Source organism: Blennius ocellaris, assembly GCF_963422515.1.
Source record: "Blennius ocellaris genome assembly, chromosome: 20".
In the NCBI taxonomy this organism is placed as follows: domain Eukaryota; kingdom Metazoa; phylum Chordata; class Actinopteri; order Blenniiformes; family Blenniidae; genus Blennius; species Blennius ocellaris.
The window spans coordinates 20,429,952-20,448,563 of record NC_137669.1 but is presented as its reverse complement, the minus strand read 5'-3'; the positions used below and the strand labels follow the sequence as shown (position 1 = coordinate 20,448,563).

Below are 18,612 nucleotides of genomic sequence, written 5' to 3'. Positions count from 1 at the left end.
AATATCCACAGATTCAAATAAATGAAATTGGGAGAGAAATCTCTTTTTCCGAGGACACAGAAAGATTGATTTTTTTTTTTTTTTAAACAGGTGGTGAATTTGGGGGGGGGGGGGGGGGGGGGTTGAGGGAGGGGTGCAGGTAGTGAAAGTTTACAAGGGCGGAGGGATTTTGTTTCACGGTGTTCACAAACAGACAGACGGACGGAGACGGATCGGCAGGGGAGGGGGGAGAGGAGGGGGGAGGAGGGGGGAGGGGAGGGGGGGAGGGTTAAAGGAGGAGTGTGAGAGAGAAAGAAGAGAGGAAAAGACGGTGTGCTTTGTCATGTCTGAATGAAAACAAGCAGCTCTCAGACCCACTCCCAACTTAAAAAAAACAAAAACAGAAAACTTTTACCAACAATTCAGTTTTTTAAAAAACACCCAGTCGTCTATTAGAAAACAATAAGCAGAAACGAAAAACCGGGGAGGGAGGAGAGGAGGGGGGGGGGTTCAGTGAGAGACTGATTGTTAATTGAGAGGAGAGACGGAGGAGGGAGAGAGCGGCAGTACAAGGTTGGCAGAGAGAGAGAGAGAGAGAAAGAGAAAGAGAAAGAGAGAGAGAGAGAGAGAGAGAAAGTGGCAGTGATAGCGCAGCCGGACCCGGGCGATGACGCCACCGGGCGATGGGCGAGCTGCCGGCAGTGGAACAGTCGGGTCGTCGTCTTTATTCGTTTTTCGATATTTCTACTTTATTCGCCGCCGCTCGCCGGTGGAAGTCGGCTGCTGCTAGCAGAGCGTAGCGAGCGGCGGCACAAACAGTGTTACTGGCAGAGTCGTGCTGTAAAGACTTTGATAGAAAAAAGCAGGACAGACGGACAGAGAGGATCCAGAACCCCCCCTCCCCCCATCCTCCCCTCATCGACGTCTTGGCGTTTGTTTCTTTATTTATTTAGGAAATGAGGATGAAGAAACGAAGAGGCGGAGGAGTAAACATTGTTTTCTTGTACAGTTTGAGTATGTGACGAGGGGGGGGAGGGGGGGGTGATGGGGGGGAGGGAGGAGGAGGAGGAGGAGGAGGGGGAGAAGTAAATGATTTGCTTTGATAATTTAATAGTACGTCTCTTTTTCCACCCAACCTGCAGAGAAGGGAGAGAAGAGCAAAAGAGGGAAAGGGGAAGAAAAGGAGGGAAAGGAAAGTGAAAACTGTGACCGACGTTTCACTTAGTAAAGAACGTCCTTCCCGGCGAAACACAAGGCGGGTTTTTAAAAGCTTTTGACGTGAAGCGGCGGTCGCGTGTCGCGGCGTCTCACCTCCGGGGCTCCGGCGAAGGATGACTTTTCGGATCTCATCGTAAACAAAGATGAGGAAACTGTACGGGAATGCGCAGAACCACCAGCTGGGCCTGAGACGCACACGGAGGACAAAACAGATTAGTCATCCAAGATGGGAACGTGGGTAAGATTTTAACGTTTTAAATGTATTTTTCTCGTTTGTGTTGCGGCTGAAAAGGTTTTAAATCTCACAGAAGTTTCTACCCGCTTCAATAACAGATGGCTAACTGATTTAAAGCTGCACTGTTGTGTTTCAATCAATACAAAATGATACTCAGTCTCAGTCATTCGGTCCTGGAGGCACTGAGGTTCTGAATCGACGTGTTGCTTACTTGAGTGGGTACATCCGTAGCGCCACGTCCATCCCGGGGCAGTAGGACAGGAACGCAGCCAGAGCCGTTTCCTCAAATAGGCCAAAGATCAAAATCTTATTCCTAAAAACAAGAAATAAAGACGAGAGCTGGTGAGAAAACCTGCTGCAAGTTGAGAAGACATTAAAAAAAAAAACCCAGCGCAGAGAAAGTACGAGACAAGTGACCTATTCAAACCGCTTCAAACTGGAAAAACCCTGGAGATCCTAAATGTAAAGTCCTCTGGTTCCAGCGGAGGAGGAGGACCAGTTCACTCACCTCATGCCCTGCTGGAACACCGAGTTACGTCTGGTCTTGCAGATGATGACATCCGCCCACTGCACCACCACGATGCTGACGAAGAAGGCCGTGTGGCACGTAAACTCCACAATCTTGCGCTGCTCATAGGTCTGCAGGCGGCGACAGGAGAGACGCGAGAGGGATTGCTATATCTGCACTTCGGGAGGTACGTCACCAGTGAAACGAGGCGAGACGAGGAGACGGACGACGTGTGAGCGTTACCCATTGCTGCCCGTAGCTGTCCTCCAGGTCGTTGTTGGAACGGTCGTCCCAGTTGAGCCGGATGCCGACGAGCACGGACGGCAGGAAACCGTTTTCCGCCATGATGACGAAATATGCGAAGAAGCCACCGAGAGCCTGGATCATACCTGTAGGAACACACGGCTTGCTCTCAATGTGGGAAAACAAGACGCTAAAGGCCGAGTGGGCCGATATCCTGCATTCATCTAAAAAAAAAAATAAAAATCCATAAAATCAGCATGGTCCAGGTGACGGCGTGACGGCCGGCCGTACCGATCTGTCCGTAGGCGATGCTGATGAGACGCTCGTTCACCAGCTTGTCCCTCAGTGGGTTTCTGGGCTGACGCTTCATGATGTCGCTCTCTGCTGCTTCATAAGCGAGAGAAATGGCTGGAACCTGAGAGAGGCGGCGGAACGCAGAGGAAATGACAAAATGTTGGTGGCTTTTGTTTTAATTTTTGATTCATGAGTCGTTAGTAACTTGATCTTTCTGTGTCTCAGTCTGTAAAGAGCGCCTCCTGCCTGCTGCGTTTCCTGGTCAAACACTGCCACCTAGTGTCCTTCTCTTGCATGTGACCGTGGACGCTTGTGTCTCCCTTCAATATGTAATTTGTAGACTTCCGTTAATTCTAGTTTTGTGTCTGAAAAACAATCCAAGGTGATTCTATGCACTCAAAAACGCTGTGTCATCGGACACCGCAGATACCGTGCAGTCGACACGCCGACATGTTTGTGTGCAGCTGACTGGTCGACTGTGTAAGCATGGATGATCAGACATCACACACACACACACACACACACTCCAGTGTGCTGGATGCGTAGGAACACCGGTATTGTCAACATGATCACAACTGGTGTGTTTTCCCAGGTGAAGCAGACTGGAACTGAGTCCCGTTCTCTCACCATGTCGGTCCCCAGGTCGATGCAGAGGATGGTGATGGTGCCCAGGGGCAGCGGGATGTTGACCAGGATGAAGAACAGGAAGGGGGTGATCTCCGGGATGTTGCTGGTCAGAGTGTAGGCGATGGACTTCTTCAGGTTGTCAAAGATCAGACGGCCTGGAAGACATGAGCTTGTGATCAGACGCACAACCACAGATGTGCATTATTATCATTTTGTTTACGTTTTACTACATTTAATCTTTAGAAAGGAGTTTCTTTTCACCACAATTTGGGCAAAAGCTTTTTTTTTTACTGCAACAATTACAGCAAAAAGGAGATTCTGGCAGGACTGACATGAATTCCGTTTTTTTTCCCCCACATCACCCCAATTCTTTGTCGATCTGCCAGTTTTTTTTTTTTCTTCCTCTCTCCCACTTTGCTGTCTCTGTTCACCTCACCTTCCTCCACTCCAGTGACGATGGAGGCAAAGTTGTCGTCGAGCAGGATCATGTCCGCCGCCTGCTTGGACACGTCTGAGCCAGAGATCCCCATGGCAACTCCGATGTCGGCCTTCTTGAGGGCGGGGGAGTCGTTCACGCCGTCGCCCGTCACCGCCACGATGGCGCCCTGATCACAGGCCGTCTCGTGTTATTCACAGCAAACGGCCACCGACTGTCGGGAGACGAGTCAGCTCCGACAGAAGGAGTGGGCTCTCCGGGTTAACGTACCTGTCTCTGGCAGCCTTCGACAATAATGAGCTTCTGCTGCGGGGAAGTTCTGGCGAAGACGATCTCCGTGTGGTTCCTCAGGATGTCGTCCATCTGCTCCTGAATCAGGTCTTTCAGGTCCGTACCGTGGATCACGCACGCCTTGGCGTCCCTACGCAGGGCACACAAAGCCCACCAATTCACTTTCTGGACTGGACTTCAAAGCACAGCCCTCAAACAAGGACACTTTCATATACCCTACAACAATGTTTTAAAACTCATTCACTGCATCGGCAATCCCGTCCTGACCTGGGGTTGACCTGACTGACGGGGATGTTCAGGCGAGCGGCGATGTCTTCCACCGTCTCATTGCCCTCCGAGATGATTCCCACGCCCTTCGCGATGGCCTTGGCTGTGATCGGGTGGTCGCCGGTCACCATGATGACCTGAAGGAGGAAAAGGAAGCGATGACACAGGGGCTGGCTGAAGAGCAACAGGTGAGGATGAAAAGCAGATTAAGCTGAACTGAAAACAAAAAGATGGCGAAATAAAACACTCTGGACTCGTTGAAACTTTCTCCTCCGTGCCCACCTTGATGCCAGCAGAGCGGCACTTGCCCACGGCGTCCGGCACGGCGGCACGGGGAGGGTCGATCATGGACATGAGGCCCACGAAGCAAAGATTCTCCGTCTGGAAGTTGACGTCGTCCGTGTCGAAGGCGAAGCCTTTTGGGTATTTGTCCTCCGGCAGGAACAAGTGGCAGAAACCTGGAGAATTCAAGGGAAAGGAGGGGAAAAGACACTCGCTTTAATACTTTACTCCTTCGCAGTCCTGTGCAGCTGATCGACAGACGAGTGTCGGAGAGAGGCGTTCTCACCCAGCACTCGCTCTCCCAGCCCGCCCAGCTCCAGGTAGGCGTTCTGGAAAGACTCCTTCATCTCGTCGTCCATCGGCTGCTCCTTGCCCTGCACCATGATGGTGGAGCAGCGGTCCAGGATCCTCTCCGGGGCGCCCTTCATCACCAGCAGGTAGCGGTTGTCATCCTCTTCCTCAGTCTCGTGGACGGAGAGCTGAGAGGCGAGGCGTGACGGAGATCAGAAGACGCAGTTCAGACACAAAAAGCTCCCGGCTCCGGTTTCAGGTCCGACTTCCTTCGTTTTTTTTTTTCCCCAAGCGGGGAGTGCTCACCTGATACTTGTTGGTGGAGTTGAAGGGGATCTCGGCCACCTTCTTGTTCTTGTCCCTCATCTGCTTCACGGTGCCACAGGAGAGCTCGATGCACTTCAGCAGAGCCGACTCGGAGGCGTCGCCGGCGACGTCCCGCTTGAGGATGGGCAACGACTCCTGGCCGGCCTTGAACACGGCGCGGTTGCACAGAGTGGCGATGCGGGCCAACGACACCCAGGTGGTCGAGGACTTGTCGAAGGAGGAGCCTGAAGAGGCACAAGGAGAACACCGGGTGTTCGCGGTGCTGCGGTCCGACACCTCACACGGGCGACACGCGTTTTTCGGACAACACGTAAAGCATGCAAGCGAAAAAAACTAAACAAAAAAAACCCAAAGAACTACTCACCGGACTGATCCTCGGTGGTGTCGGCCTCGTGGATCTGATTGTCGAACCACATGTGGGCCACGGTCATCCGGTTCTGGGTCAGCGTGCCGGTCTTGTCGGAGCAGATGGTGGATGTGGAGCCCAGAGTTTCCACGGCCTCCAAGTTCTTCACCAGGCAGTTCTTACGAGCCATTCGCTTGGCAGTGAGAGTCAGACACACCTGGGTGAAACGACGCAATGGAGGAAAAAAAAAAGGGGGGGGGGGGCATGGGAGAGAAGGAGAGACAATAAGTTGGGAGATGAAACAAAACAAAAGGAGGCAGCAGACAAATCAAAATGCAAAATTAGTCTATTACTATCTCTTTTGTAAAATAACGCAACTCATGATCATCTCCAGGCACCAACTGACTTCTGCCAAACGTCCCCCCCCCCCCCCCCCGTCTGAGAACAGAACCCGCCCCCACGTGCCTGGAGATGCTCATCCTGTGCTTCAAGATATCCCTCGACACGGCAAAAATGCATTCAACTCAAAAGAGTCCGCAGAAGGATGTAAAACAGCCCAACAAGCGTTGCGGAGAGAGCGAGAGGCATGGAGCAGTGAGGCGGTGAAGCAGAGCGGCGGTGCATTATGGCGGCATGCCAAGTACGGCAAAAACCAGAGGGGCCAAAACAAAACTAGCCAAGGCCAAGCAGAGGAGGCCGAGTTCAGCTCAGGAGGCTGACTAGTTATAGACCTAGTGTCATTTACATTTAGCTAGTCGTGGTCATTGCAGACAGCACCGTGCCTGGCCTGGAAAAAGAGAGAGAGAGAGAGAGAGAGAGAGAGAGAGAGACATACAAAGAGAAGGATGGACAGGGTGAAATACAAACACATGGAGCTGCTTTTTGGGGAGAGAAAAGAAAGATAGAGAGATGGAAGGAGAGACAACGCACCAGCTTCGCCACGGAAACAAGATACGGACACAAGAGCAGAAACACGCACACACAGATGCACACGAACACCAAACTGCGACGACGCACAGGAGCACAGATGAGGAGGAAGCGGACGGACGGACGGAGCGTCCCACAGGGAGACGACGGCAGCCAGATCACTTCACACGACACAGAAACACGTTAACACGTTAACACGGGACGTACAGGTGGAAAGTGGAAGATTAACTGCAGACAACAAATCTGAGCCCGAGTGTTTGACGACTGAAACACGTGGCGCAAGATAACATGTTTTAAACTGGAAGACAAAGTCGGTGATTCTTAAAGTGAACAAAGGAGCGGCGTTGAGACTTAAACTCTCTGAACAAGTGCAGTAATGTAAAGTACGTAATGCAGAGCAGGCTGATATTGAGAGCATTTATGTATTTTCATCTAAAGTTGTATGGAATCTGGTATTTAATGGCAAGTGCAAGAATCAATGAGGTGATTACGTTTTTCATCAAAATGACTTTTTTTTATTCAGAACAATGCAATGTTATTCTTGATTATTCACTGTTCTAATGCAAGTTCAGTTCTTTGAAAATGGACGGTAAGTTTCAGGGGATGAAGCTTTGCTTTATTGGATTTTCTGTTTGTTTGACTTGAAACTAATATCTGACCCAAGTCTGCAAACACTGAAAATTCCACATGAAGACTGTAGAAAAACAGTTTAGAACACAAGACAAGCAGACAGTAACGCCCCCCCCCCTCGCTCGCACTGGAATCATCGCCACATTTCGTTTCGCCCCGCGGTCGCCTGCCAGTTTGACTCACAGTGACGGTGGCCAGCAGCCCCTCGGGCACGTTGGCCACGATGATGCCGATGAGGAAGATGACGGCCTCCAGCCAGGAGTAGCCCAGGATGATGGAGAGGACGAAGAAGGTGACGCCGAGGAAGACGGCCACGCCTGTGATGATGTGGATGAAGTGCTCAATCTCCTTGGCGATGGGAGTCTGAAAAGACAAATGAATGAATTAACACAAAACCACAACAACGAAACAGACGACCCCCGATTACTCTGGGAAAATCTCTAAATACGTCACCTTGCCAGTCTCCAGGCCGGAGGTGAGCGTGGCGATGCGTCCCATCACGGTGCGGTCTCCAGTGCACACGACGATGCCGCGGGCAGTTCCTGCACAAAAGAGGAGAAAAGCCATTCTACACCTTTGTTTCCGCGTCGGGTGAAGACGAAGGAGCGACCGTGGCTGTTTTGGTGACGTATGGGTCGGATGTACTGCAGCAACATGCCCACAGGGGGGCGCCACACAGAGCGCAGCCTCACGAGAGTCGGCGGCTCTCCCTGCAACACCCGTGGCCTGAAATGGCTGCACTGGAAAAGAAATGGTTTCAGGCTAAAAGCGGCAGCGCGCCGACTCGACAGGCGACCGAGTCACACTGAATATGGGACGTCTGTGTTTTGCAGGACGATCTGGGCACCGAGGCAGTGAGATGTGGAGTTTCTCCCGTCACGTGAACCCCGTCGACGGTGAACTGACCCTCGACACAGTTGGTGGAGAAGAAGGCGATGTTGCGGGTTTCTAGCGGGTTGTCGTGCGTGCAGTCAGGCGACCTGGTCTGAGGCTCAGACTCGCCAGTCAGGGACGAGTTGTCCACCTACGGACGCAATCGGAGAAAAAAAAAAAATATATATATATTCACGACACACACGGATGAAGGGGAGGAAAGGGAGACGGAGGTGTCGCTTCCTCTACCTTGCAGCCGTGGGAGGAGATGATGCGGAGGTCAGCGGGGATCCTGTCTCCTCCTTTCACCTCCACCAGGTCTCCTGCCACAACCTGCTCAGCATTGATCTGCATCTTCTCACCCTCACGGATCACCAAGGCTTGCTGAGAACCGAGGGAGGGGGGGGGACAGGATTAAGCAAAAAAAATGTCCTTTGAGCAATCAGGACACTTTTCCAACAGAAAAAAAAACACATTCATCCCTTATAAAGCTTAGATCTTGTGACACTTGATGATAAAAACACCACAGCATCTCTCTAAAGGTGTTATTTAGGGAACGGCTGAGGGAAGAGTGGAGACCAGACAAGTGACAGCTGATTGGGTGTGATGTAAAAATATTCCCCATCCATTCATCATCTACACGGCTTATCCTCTGTGAAAGGTGCATGTAAGCTGCTTTTTCTTCCTGCTGGTTGGAGGCTATTTCAGGTTAGATTCCGGTTTCTGTGCAGTTTGCATGTTCCCTCTACGTCAGCGTCGTTTTTTTTTCTAGATGCTCCAAGTTTCTTTGTACAGTTTGAGGTTAAGCGTCGACCCGACACTGTGGCACTGAACCCAACCACCTGCCAGTTTCCCCAACGTCAATGCGTTAGTTTTAAAAGGTGGAGAAGATTCACGCATTAATTAGATCATGACAAAGTGGCCAAAAAGAAGTTAGAGCTCGGGAGCTTTCTTCACAACGACGAAGTGTGGGGTTACCTGAGGGACCATGTTCTTAAAGGACTCCATGATCTTGGAGCTCTTCGCTTCCTGGAAGTAGGAGAAGCAGCCGGTGATGATGACGACGGCCGACAGCACGATGCCCAAATACAACTGTGGAGACAGAAAGAGGGGGGGGGAGGAAACGTGAGGCTTTCATATTTAATGCAGGAATAAAATCGAGTGAGTTCACATTTTTTCTAAAAATACATCAAAAAATAAACCGGCAGACTTAAAATCCACCGGATTCAAAGGTTATTTTGGGAAACAGGCGCTTTAAAGTGTGAATTCTAGAAATAACTCAAATCAACGTTCATCTTTCATGCGAGTCTCACATCTTTGTGGTTTGATTTGCCACTTGATGAGCCGTCGACTGGTTTAGACCTTTTCATGTCGTCTAACGCGTCACTGGATCATCATAGAAATGTCTTTTAGACGCCTCCTACGCTGGAACTGTGGGCCTGTGGGCCGTCACAGGCTGGATTCAGACGTTGCAGAGCCGCCGTCTCACCACGAGTCCTCCTGTGGACTCCCATCAGGCCTTTAGCCCTTTAGTGCAGCGGGTGTCAGAGCCGTTTAGCCTCAGCCCGTTGGCCTCTGCTCGGCGCTCTGACCCTACATGACGACGTGATGACCCATGGACACCCCCCCCCCACATCTCACCCCTCCATTACCAAAGCCAGGAGTCACCCGGCCCCCTCGGCGAGGCTCCGACACGACGGAGTCCGTCACTGTGACCGGGGGGGTCGGCCGCGATTTGGCCAAAGCGCTGACGCTATATTTGTCAGTGACACGGCGGAGGAGTGACTCAGCAAACGGCTCCGTGCTGCGAAATGATAGAAGACCAGTAACTACTCATCTTTCACCTCCTTGAGGGCTTTGGCGTTCCGACGTTGCCTCGATTCCTTGACCACGGACACCCTATCTATGAACTACCGCTATTATTACGTTTTAAGCTAATTTCCAAATCATGATCACACAGAAACTCTTTACAAATCTACAGGCTGAACGAATGGATGAATTGACAGAATGAGCTTTGTCGCTCCCCTACAGGCTGCGACGACCTTTGACCTACGTTGTCCCCGGCCGGCTCGTCCTCCGTGGCGGCCTGGATGGCGTAGGCCAGGAAGCAGAGGATGGCGCCGATCCACAGCAGGATGGAGAAGCCACCAAACAGCTGGCGGCAGAACTTCACCCACTCGGGGGTGGTGGGGGGAGGAGTCAGGGCGTTGAGGCCGTCCCGGGCCAGGTACTCTGCTGCCTTGGCATTGGTCAGACCCTGGTGGGGGGGGGGAGGTGGAGGGTTATTAGAGGAGGAAGTGGGAGAAACGACGGCGGTATAGAAGAAAAACAGAGGTTGAAAACTGAGAAATGACCGACTGACGCTCAGCAGAAGTGACTTTTTATACACGTTCGAACAGAATTAACTGTAGTGACGGAGTATTTATTCACGAAGAGAGACACAGAACACAAGAGACACAGAACACAGCGGAATCGAACGTCTTACCTGGACGATGTCAGTGTTGTATTTCCGGCAAACCTCTTCGACAGACATTTTGTGTTCAGTCTACAAAGAGAGAAGAAGTCATGAGACCGTCACGTAGAACCCCACCTGCTCCAAACCTCCTGAAGCCTTACGGTTTTTTAAAAAAATGAAAAAGCGTTGCAGAGGTTAAACGGCGGACTTACGATGGGAACTTCCTTCTTCAGGTCGTCCAGATCCTTGCCTCCCTTCTTCTTGGGCGACTCCTTCTCGTCCTTGTCCTGCGTGGTCGCCACGCGGTAACTGTCCGACCGTCCATACTGTCGCACAACAAACACAGGAGCACAGGCTTTCAGCGAGATCTCAAACGATTCCTCACGTCGTTCATTCACAGCTGCCTAAACATCCTCCTCCCCTCCCCCATTCTGACTCCCAGTCAAAACATCCAGATGGAGATAATCCATCCTGGCAGGAGAGGGGGAACTCCTCACTTCCTGATTAGATCATGCATCATTAGACCACGGGCCAGCATCAAGAGGGCTCGGGCTCCACCTTTCAGCTGTGGCGGGAGGAGCCAACAACAACAACAACAACACGATTTCATTCAGTTTTAAAAGCTGCAGCAGTTCTTCAGAAAAGTAGTTCTTTATTCTGAAAGAACCAGGCCCTCAATGTTAACACTCGTCCCTGAACTGAAGGGGATAGACTTTTCAAAAAAATTTTTTACAACTGAATTAAGAACCTGATACAATAACTGAAATATTCTCTGTATCATTTAATCAATATGTGATACTGAATGTCAAGAGAGGAACTTCGTGAAAAAACAACATTGGTTAAAGAAACCTAAATCCGTCTGTTATACATCTTTATTTTTTTACATTTTGAACAGATTGAGAGTGTTTCAGTCACGTGATGCACGTGTTTTATGCTCGATCACAACCGGAGCAGTTGGGCTGAAGTGCCTTGCTCAGGAACCCAGGGGCAGGGGGATTTAAACCAGCGGATGCCTGGACTCCCTTTTAACTGCAATTAACCATAAAGCTGAACTCCGACCGTACGAAACGCACAATGTTGAGACGCCTTGCGGCGTTATCCAAAATGAATTGCTGAAGAAATTGATAATAAAAAGCTGGACCTCCTAATAAAATGAATTCATCACAGTGACACGATCTAAACACATTCATTTTTTATAATAATAGAAAGGATGTGTCTTTTTAAAACATAAAACGTCAACACAACCGCTTAAAAACGCATTTGCTGATAAAACTGTGCGACAAATAATGTTTGAGTTTTAATATTCTGTGCAGGACTTTTCTGTGACGTAAGAGAAAAGGTGAAAAGGTGAAAAGCCGTCACACTGGACACAGAAAAGCAAACTGATACAGGTGTTTTAGTGTTTGAGCTTTTTTTAAATGTAACTTTCAAGAATGTGTGTAAAACTCATTTTACTTCATAGGAAAAAAAAAACAACTCCCAGTAAAACTCCGCTGTTTCCATTTAGCTTTAGAGGATGAAAATCTAAGTCGTTCCTGAAAATGTACATTGGAAGTATTTCACTAAAACCTTCAGAGCATATAGTTTTTTTTCTTTTATTAGAGCGGCAATGATTTATTTATAAAAAAAAATTTTGTCATCCTCATCAGCCGACGAGTCTGTCGTCTGTGTTCTCTGGGTCATTGTGAGCGATCTAAAAATAACTGTGCATTACATTGTTTAAACACTGAGCTGCCTTCTTACCCTTTTAACGACCGACTGTGATTTAGTGTGAATTTGTTTAAAAAGGTCAAAACATCAGTCGACATTTCATCGTTTCACTAACTGCTGCTTATGAAAAATCAAGTGGGAAAAGCATTAAACAATAATGTGATGTCGACTTTTGATGTGTGTGTGTGTGTGTGTGTGTGTGTGTGTGTGTGTGTGTGTGTGTGTGTGTGTGTGTGTGTGTTTTCTGTACCATCTGTCGGGGGGTGCGGTGTTCCCCGGACAGTGGATCCAGCAGGCCGTCAGATTACAGCTGTTTACTACGATGACAGATTAACCCACTGAACAATAATAATCCCTCCAGTCTCTCTCTCTCTCTCTCTCTCTCCTCCGTATTCTCTCATTCATCTTAGATCAAACACTTACTTAAACCCTAGAAACGTTGTCAACATGTCTCTAGCATGAACACGCTGAACTTCACTCACCAATTCGTCTGAAAGAAAACGTTTTGTTGCCACTTACAAGAAGACATTTTGCTGAATAATGAATTTGTATCTTAACTATAAATAAAGTATGATACTAAACAGAGTAGGAACTATTCTGAAGCATCATTGTAGTGAAATACTAGAGCCCAGGATGTTATTTAAGTTTTTTTTTTCAATACTTTAAAGTCAGTGTGAAACACAATGGTGTCATTTTACACACAATAAATCACATTGAAAAACATATTTAATCTTTTCTTCCTTCAAACTGGAAGAAAAAAACAACGCAGCAGCACCGACTGCAATGTTTCACACGATTCAATGATGGATTGTTGTTGATAAACTATTATTTAATTATAGTTAAAAAGACACTGAAATGTCTGCGATGTCAACTGATTCTTTTTAAAACGAAAAGCTCAGACTGAGCTTTCTAATCACCGTTTGTCTATACATGTAAACACCAATACAGAATAATAAATATCAAGACTACCAATCCGTCAAACCTTCGACTTGTGAATAATCCTTCTCTCTGAACTTACAGCCAAACTGCAGCATCTCCAGTTAAACTGTTTATAGTGAATTTCTAGTGGAAAAAAACTGTGAACCCAGTAAAAACAAAACATTTGACGGAGATGATAACTGACTTTGACGTCATATGACGTCGGGAGACTTGAGTTATTGACTGAGGTTCTCCACCGAGCGAAAACCACCTCGTCATAAGAAAAACAAAACACGTTTCTATGATGATAACTATGACGAAGAGGTCATGAACTCATGAACTGAGAATAATGTTAAACCATCACGTTCCAGAGCGGACAGCAAACTGACGCCTCGAATTTTGGTGTCATGACCTGAACCACAGGAGAGCCGTCACTCCCCGCCGCTCGCTGTGGTTACAGGCCGTCGACGTGAGGCGGCTGCAGCGGCGGCAGATGTTTCACCGCCAAAGGGCCCGGACAGATTGCACACGCTCAACACTTGTACTCCGCCCGACGTGTTGGAATAACGTCTGCAGCCTTGGCCTGTTGCACCGCAGGAGCCGTCGTGAATCACCTGAATGTTTCATCAGATTTAACTTGGAAATAAATTTAGCATTTAAATTTCCACAAGACAACATTGCATTTCTTTTAAATTTTAATCCAGTGTTCGACGTCCTGGCAGGTTTTTCATCTTGATATCTGCAGAGCAGAAACGTAATCATTTCTATGTGGGTTTTTCTTTTTCTCTCAGTGCAGTGAAACTTGCTAAGACTCGCAAACGTAGAATCCATGTGAAACATCCACCAGCTGGCACTGAACCGTCTGGTATTTATCTTTGTAAAGCATCATGGAAGTGTTTAGCCTCTTTTTTTTTTTTTTACAGCTAAACCTTAAACCCGATGACGCTCCAGCGACCAAAATGTCACAGTTCCAGCCGCGACTTGTGGACGGAGCTCCTGCTACCTCACACACACACACACACACCTCCAGTGGAGTGGATCAGCTCACACACACACACACACACACACACACACACACACACACACACACACACACACACACACACACACACACACACACACACACACACACACACACACACACACACACACACACACACACACACACACACACACACACACACACACACACACAAAGAAATGGATTATCATCCAGATGACTGGACTGATCGACCTAGAAAACACTGCTGAGCTGTCTTGCTCACACACACCCACACACACACACGCACACACACACGCACACGGAGTTAAAGGGGTCCGCCATCATTCGTCCCTCCCTCGGTGTTTACACTCTCCCCCCTGCCCATCTGTCTCTCCTCGCCGGCACCGAGGTTTAATCAGGAGGCCGTCTGAAGCGGAGGAGCCTTGATGACAAACGCAAGAACTGATAATACATCAGGTTTTTTTTAAAAACGCACATTCCTGCACGAGACGGATCCGAGCCGAGCAGCCGGGTCTGTCGGAGCGAGAGAGAAAATGGCAGTGGTCGAGACGGACGGCGTCAACTTCCAACGGATTGACGTGGAGGTTCCCTAGCAACAGCCAATCCGCTGGGGCCCATCTAAATAATTGAAGTGAAAGTGATGGAGCAGAGGGAGGAGGAGGGGGGGGGGGGGGGGGGGAGGGAGGGAGGGGTGAATGAAACGCTCTAATGATGCACTTAATGTGAAGTTGTGTTATGTAATGCGACGGCGATGTTCGGAGAACCAGCCTGCGTGCAGTGGATCCACTCTCACACTCGTATCAGTGTGTGTGTGTGTGTGTGTGTGTGTGTGAGACGCTTCAGGAGGCCCAGAGAAGAAACCCTCGTGATGCTTCAGAGCCACGCTAACCCCTGCAGGCCCCGCCCTCTCAGCCCCCGCAGGCCCCGCCCCCTCAGCCCCAGCAGGCCCCGCCCCCGCCACGTCAAAGTGACCTCACGTCTCGTTCCAGGAAAAACAAACGATCAGATCGGTAACATCGGTCACCTCCGATCGGGGATTTTCAGAGTAGTACGAACGGATCAATGTGGTTCCAGTCACACACTACACACACACACACACACACACCACACACACACACACACACACACACGGAAACTACAGAGGAAGAAGTGAAGAGTCAGAATCATCCACACATCGACAGACCATTACGCAACAATCGCCACGAGCGCCACATCAGATCCCGCATCGCCGTATCGGCCTGTACATTGCGGTCGGTTCACGCTGTGGTGAACGACCCCGGGTGTGCGAGTGGCCGACACGCTATGGAACCACAAGGTTATCGGGATTTTCATTTTCTACAAGTCCGTGTTTCACTTGCAACCGTATATTTTAAATAGCAATTTATTTCTTTTTTTTAGGATTTCCCCAAGAAGAACTTCTGTCTGTACCAATACAACAGTAACGTTTTTACTAAGATTCTCTTGTTCTTGTGATTAAAACAACGTAAAATGTCATCGTTGATAAGGTCATTATCAGACAACATTGATTTATGGAACGGTTTTAAAACTAAACTCTAAAACTGTCGATTCCAGCTTAACAGACATTTGTAATTTCTCGTTTAGCCAATTGGCCATGGAGATAATCTGCTTTAATTCTCTATAAATTGCTCTAGAATGGAACTTTAGATGTGCGAGAAGTTTCCTTAGTTAGCGGGACGCTGTGAGGATGTAGCAGACGGGCAGGTTTGACCAATCAGGCCCCCCCAAGGTGGAGTTTTAATATTCCTCCTGTGCATGTATGAGAGGTTTGAATGAGAGTATGCGAGGTTGTTCTGGATGCATCCTGCCTTCACACACTGCGAGGCGATGTCACTCGAACAAGGATCCTATATATGCCAGAAAGCACGATATATTCATTCTACGGTTAATTAATGCTAGTACTCGTTGCTAAATTCAGCGATCAGACACTGGTGGTCGTCTGGAGGAAGGCGGAGACGTTCAGTCGAGTCGTCGCTTCCATGCAGATTCTAATGATCCAGAGGAGTGAAGAGGAGCCGCGACAGTGAAGATCTTATAATGCTGCATAAAACCTTCATCATGTATAAATCACACACACACACACACACACTGATTGGCTCTCCCTTCTGGCAGCTTCCGCACAAGGTGCATGATGGGATACGATCAGATCTATTCATCTTGCAGTCTCTTTTTTTTGCAACCCCCCCAGTATTTCCTCATCTTATCTCAGTGTTCATCCTCATTTTTCTCCAGGAGCTCCGGTCTGCTCCTCCCGTCTCGTCTCCCAGCATTCCTCCGGTCCTCCATCTTTTTCCAGAGCTCACACTTCTCAAGGTGACTCACCACAAAGGCATCTCCCTCTCTCTCTCTCTCTCTCTCTTCCTCTCTCCCTCCATCAGTCGGTGTCAATCACTCTTCCCTGGTCACGATTCCTCCCTGAGCGTCGCTGCAGCTGACCTTTGTTTCATCTCTGCTTTCCCTCCGTCGCTCCCGATCAATCGATCGGCCCGGATCAAATGGCCCCGCGTTGCCTTGTCAACCGAGCCCCGCCCCCCACCCACAGCCCATCTCACCCGAATATCCTCTCACTCCATCTAAACCTTCCACCCCCCCTCCTCCCCTCCGATGGCTGAACATGGGAGTTTCCACCCCTCCTCCTCCTCCTCCTCCTCTTTAACGTTGGAGTTGTGTTTCCCCCTCCGGCGTTGTAGTGGACGGCGATACAAACCGTGACGGAGCGGCACCGTTTCTACGACTCGGCCTCAATGCATTCTCATCCCAACCACCACCCCCCCCCCCCCTCCACCCCGACAAACCCGGATGTGGAGCAGAGCAGAAACCACAGGCCATCACACTTCATCACATTAAGCTGGACTATAGAAGTAAAGCTGCAGTTCCCCGCAGGACGACTTCACTGGAATCTACCGGCTCCACGTACCACAACCAACCTCAACCAATCAAACCTCACCAAGCGTCCCACATACCGAGTTTGTCCACTGCCCAATAACAAAACTACAAGAATGCAAGTCATTTTTTTTTTTTTTTGGTGTGTTTTTGTGTAGGAATTACATCACAGACTCTAAATTTAGAGTCTGGAACAGGATGTCCTTCATGACCTGACAGATGTGGGAGGGTGTGTGTGTGTGTGGGGGGGGCTCTGTGGGGGGTCAAGGCAGACTGTGGAGGTGTTGGCCCTGTCTCCTGGAGTTTTCCTTCCTTTGGGAACCTTCACATCCATTTTTTTTGTGTGTGTGTGTGTGAAGGGTGGGGGCTGAGGAACCATTTTGACGCACTTGTGCCTGTGCAGATTCGGAGCCCAGACCCACAAGTAAACGTGTTCACCCGTTCACCAACCCATCAGGCACCGGAGCGTTATGTAACGAGCCAAGAAACACACAAAAAAAAAACCAACAACAACAAAACGCAACAAATGGCGGCTAAATAAGATAAACGCATCAGGTTATGTGGATCAACCCCGCGTCTCTGAATGAACCCGTGAACACACTCACCTTCCTCAGGTGTGTGTGTGTGTGTGTGTGTGAGACAGGGAGTCGCTGCAGCCGCACTCGGAGGAATGACCTGATGATATTCCGCAGTCTGGTTTCTGCGGTTCTCGTGTTCCTGCGCGTAATTACGCGCCGGACACGCATGTTCAAATGTCCCCCGTCGTGCACTGCACACCTCTTCCTTTTTTCCCCCGTAAAATTGCGTATTATTATTTAGTGGGTCGACGAGGAGACGCCGGGCCTGCTCTCTCCGTGCAGTTACTCGTTACTTCGGCGTTACACCACCGTCTGATTTGTAACGCGAGCAGCCTTAATGAGTCATCTTAATGAGACATCACTCGATGTGATTTTCAAACACAGGTCATCTCGCCGATGCCAGTTTGGAGTGACCGAGACCTTAACAGTAACGCGTTACCCCGGGTAGTCCCGTTACCTCCGGTCCACCTGGCTAGTCTAGGCAGCCCAGTCACGGGGAAACGTGAGCATCTGGATCCACCTCTGGATCCACCTCTGGACGATGTCGTCCTACCGTCGTTTCACGCTTTCACCGAATCATCCACACATTCATGTCTTACCCCCATATTGGCGCAGTCAGTCGGGTCTCCTCAGAAGATCTTTGTCGGGGGGTGGGTGGGTGGGGGTCTCGGTTCAACCAGAACAGCTGGCTTTAAGGCGAAGAACCGGGGCGGAAAAAGGCTGATAGAAGAAAGAAAGAAAAAAAAAAGCCCCTTTCAGTTGAGAATGCGAGATATGACACAAAAAAAAATTCAGATAAAATCCTAAAACATTTTTTTTTTTCAAAAGAAGAACGGGCTTACGGTGACTTGACAAGGCCAACGGTTGATAAAGACCCCGGCGAGGCGTCGCTGGGTCCAGATTAAAGCGTTGAAATGTGGGATTAGAGCGCAGCGGGCTGGAGATTCTCCACCAACCTGCTCCCGAGTGATGCCGGCGGAAAGGAGATCCGGCCGACAAGGCGGCTTCTTCTCCGGATGCCGTCTCCCTCCGCGGGCGCGCGCAGGCTGCCGCCGCACGACGTGGGTTTCCTCCGAACCCCTCCGAGGGGCGAACGAGTGCCGAATGAAATGTGCTCGTTTTAAAAAAGCTCAGGAGACACAGAATGAAGCTCTTCGAGCGGGAAATCGTCAGTGAGGTGTCGGAACATTTGATCGACATTAAATATTAATTCAGATTTCCTCCAACTATTTTAGACAATGAAATGCAACCCCCCCCCCCCCAAAAAAAAAAA

General features: G+C 49.4%; 1 protein-coding gene across 1 annotated transcript; it reads right to left on the bottom strand.

The window, feature by feature from the left end:
* Positions 1 to 308: 308 nt before the first annotated feature.
* On the bottom strand, positions 309 to 18,295 carry atp1a3a (ATPase Na+/K+ transporting subunit alpha 3a). The gene is made up of 24 exons (XM_080515956.1): positions 18,182 to 18,295; positions 17,939 to 18,059; positions 10,442 to 10,555; positions 10,260 to 10,319; positions 9,828 to 10,031; positions 8,753 to 8,866; positions 8,024 to 8,158; positions 7,808 to 7,925; positions 7,355 to 7,443; positions 7,085 to 7,264; positions 5,363 to 5,561; positions 4,978 to 5,222; positions 4,667 to 4,859; positions 4,381 to 4,556; positions 4,099 to 4,235; positions 3,811 to 3,961; positions 3,541 to 3,709; positions 3,105 to 3,259; positions 2,475 to 2,598; positions 2,184 to 2,329; positions 1,941 to 2,071; positions 1,644 to 1,745; positions 1,291 to 1,382; positions 309 to 1,115 (listed from the first exon to the last, which is right to left on the bottom strand). Exons 2-24 carry the CDS (start codon positions 17,942 to 17,944, stop codon positions 1,087 to 1,089), a joined length of 3,069 nt encoding a protein of 1,022 aa, XP_080372082.1. The 5' UTR covers positions 17,945 to 18,059; positions 18,182 to 18,295; the 3' UTR covers positions 309 to 1,086.
* Between the last annotated feature and the right edge of the window lie 317 nt (positions 18,296 to 18,612).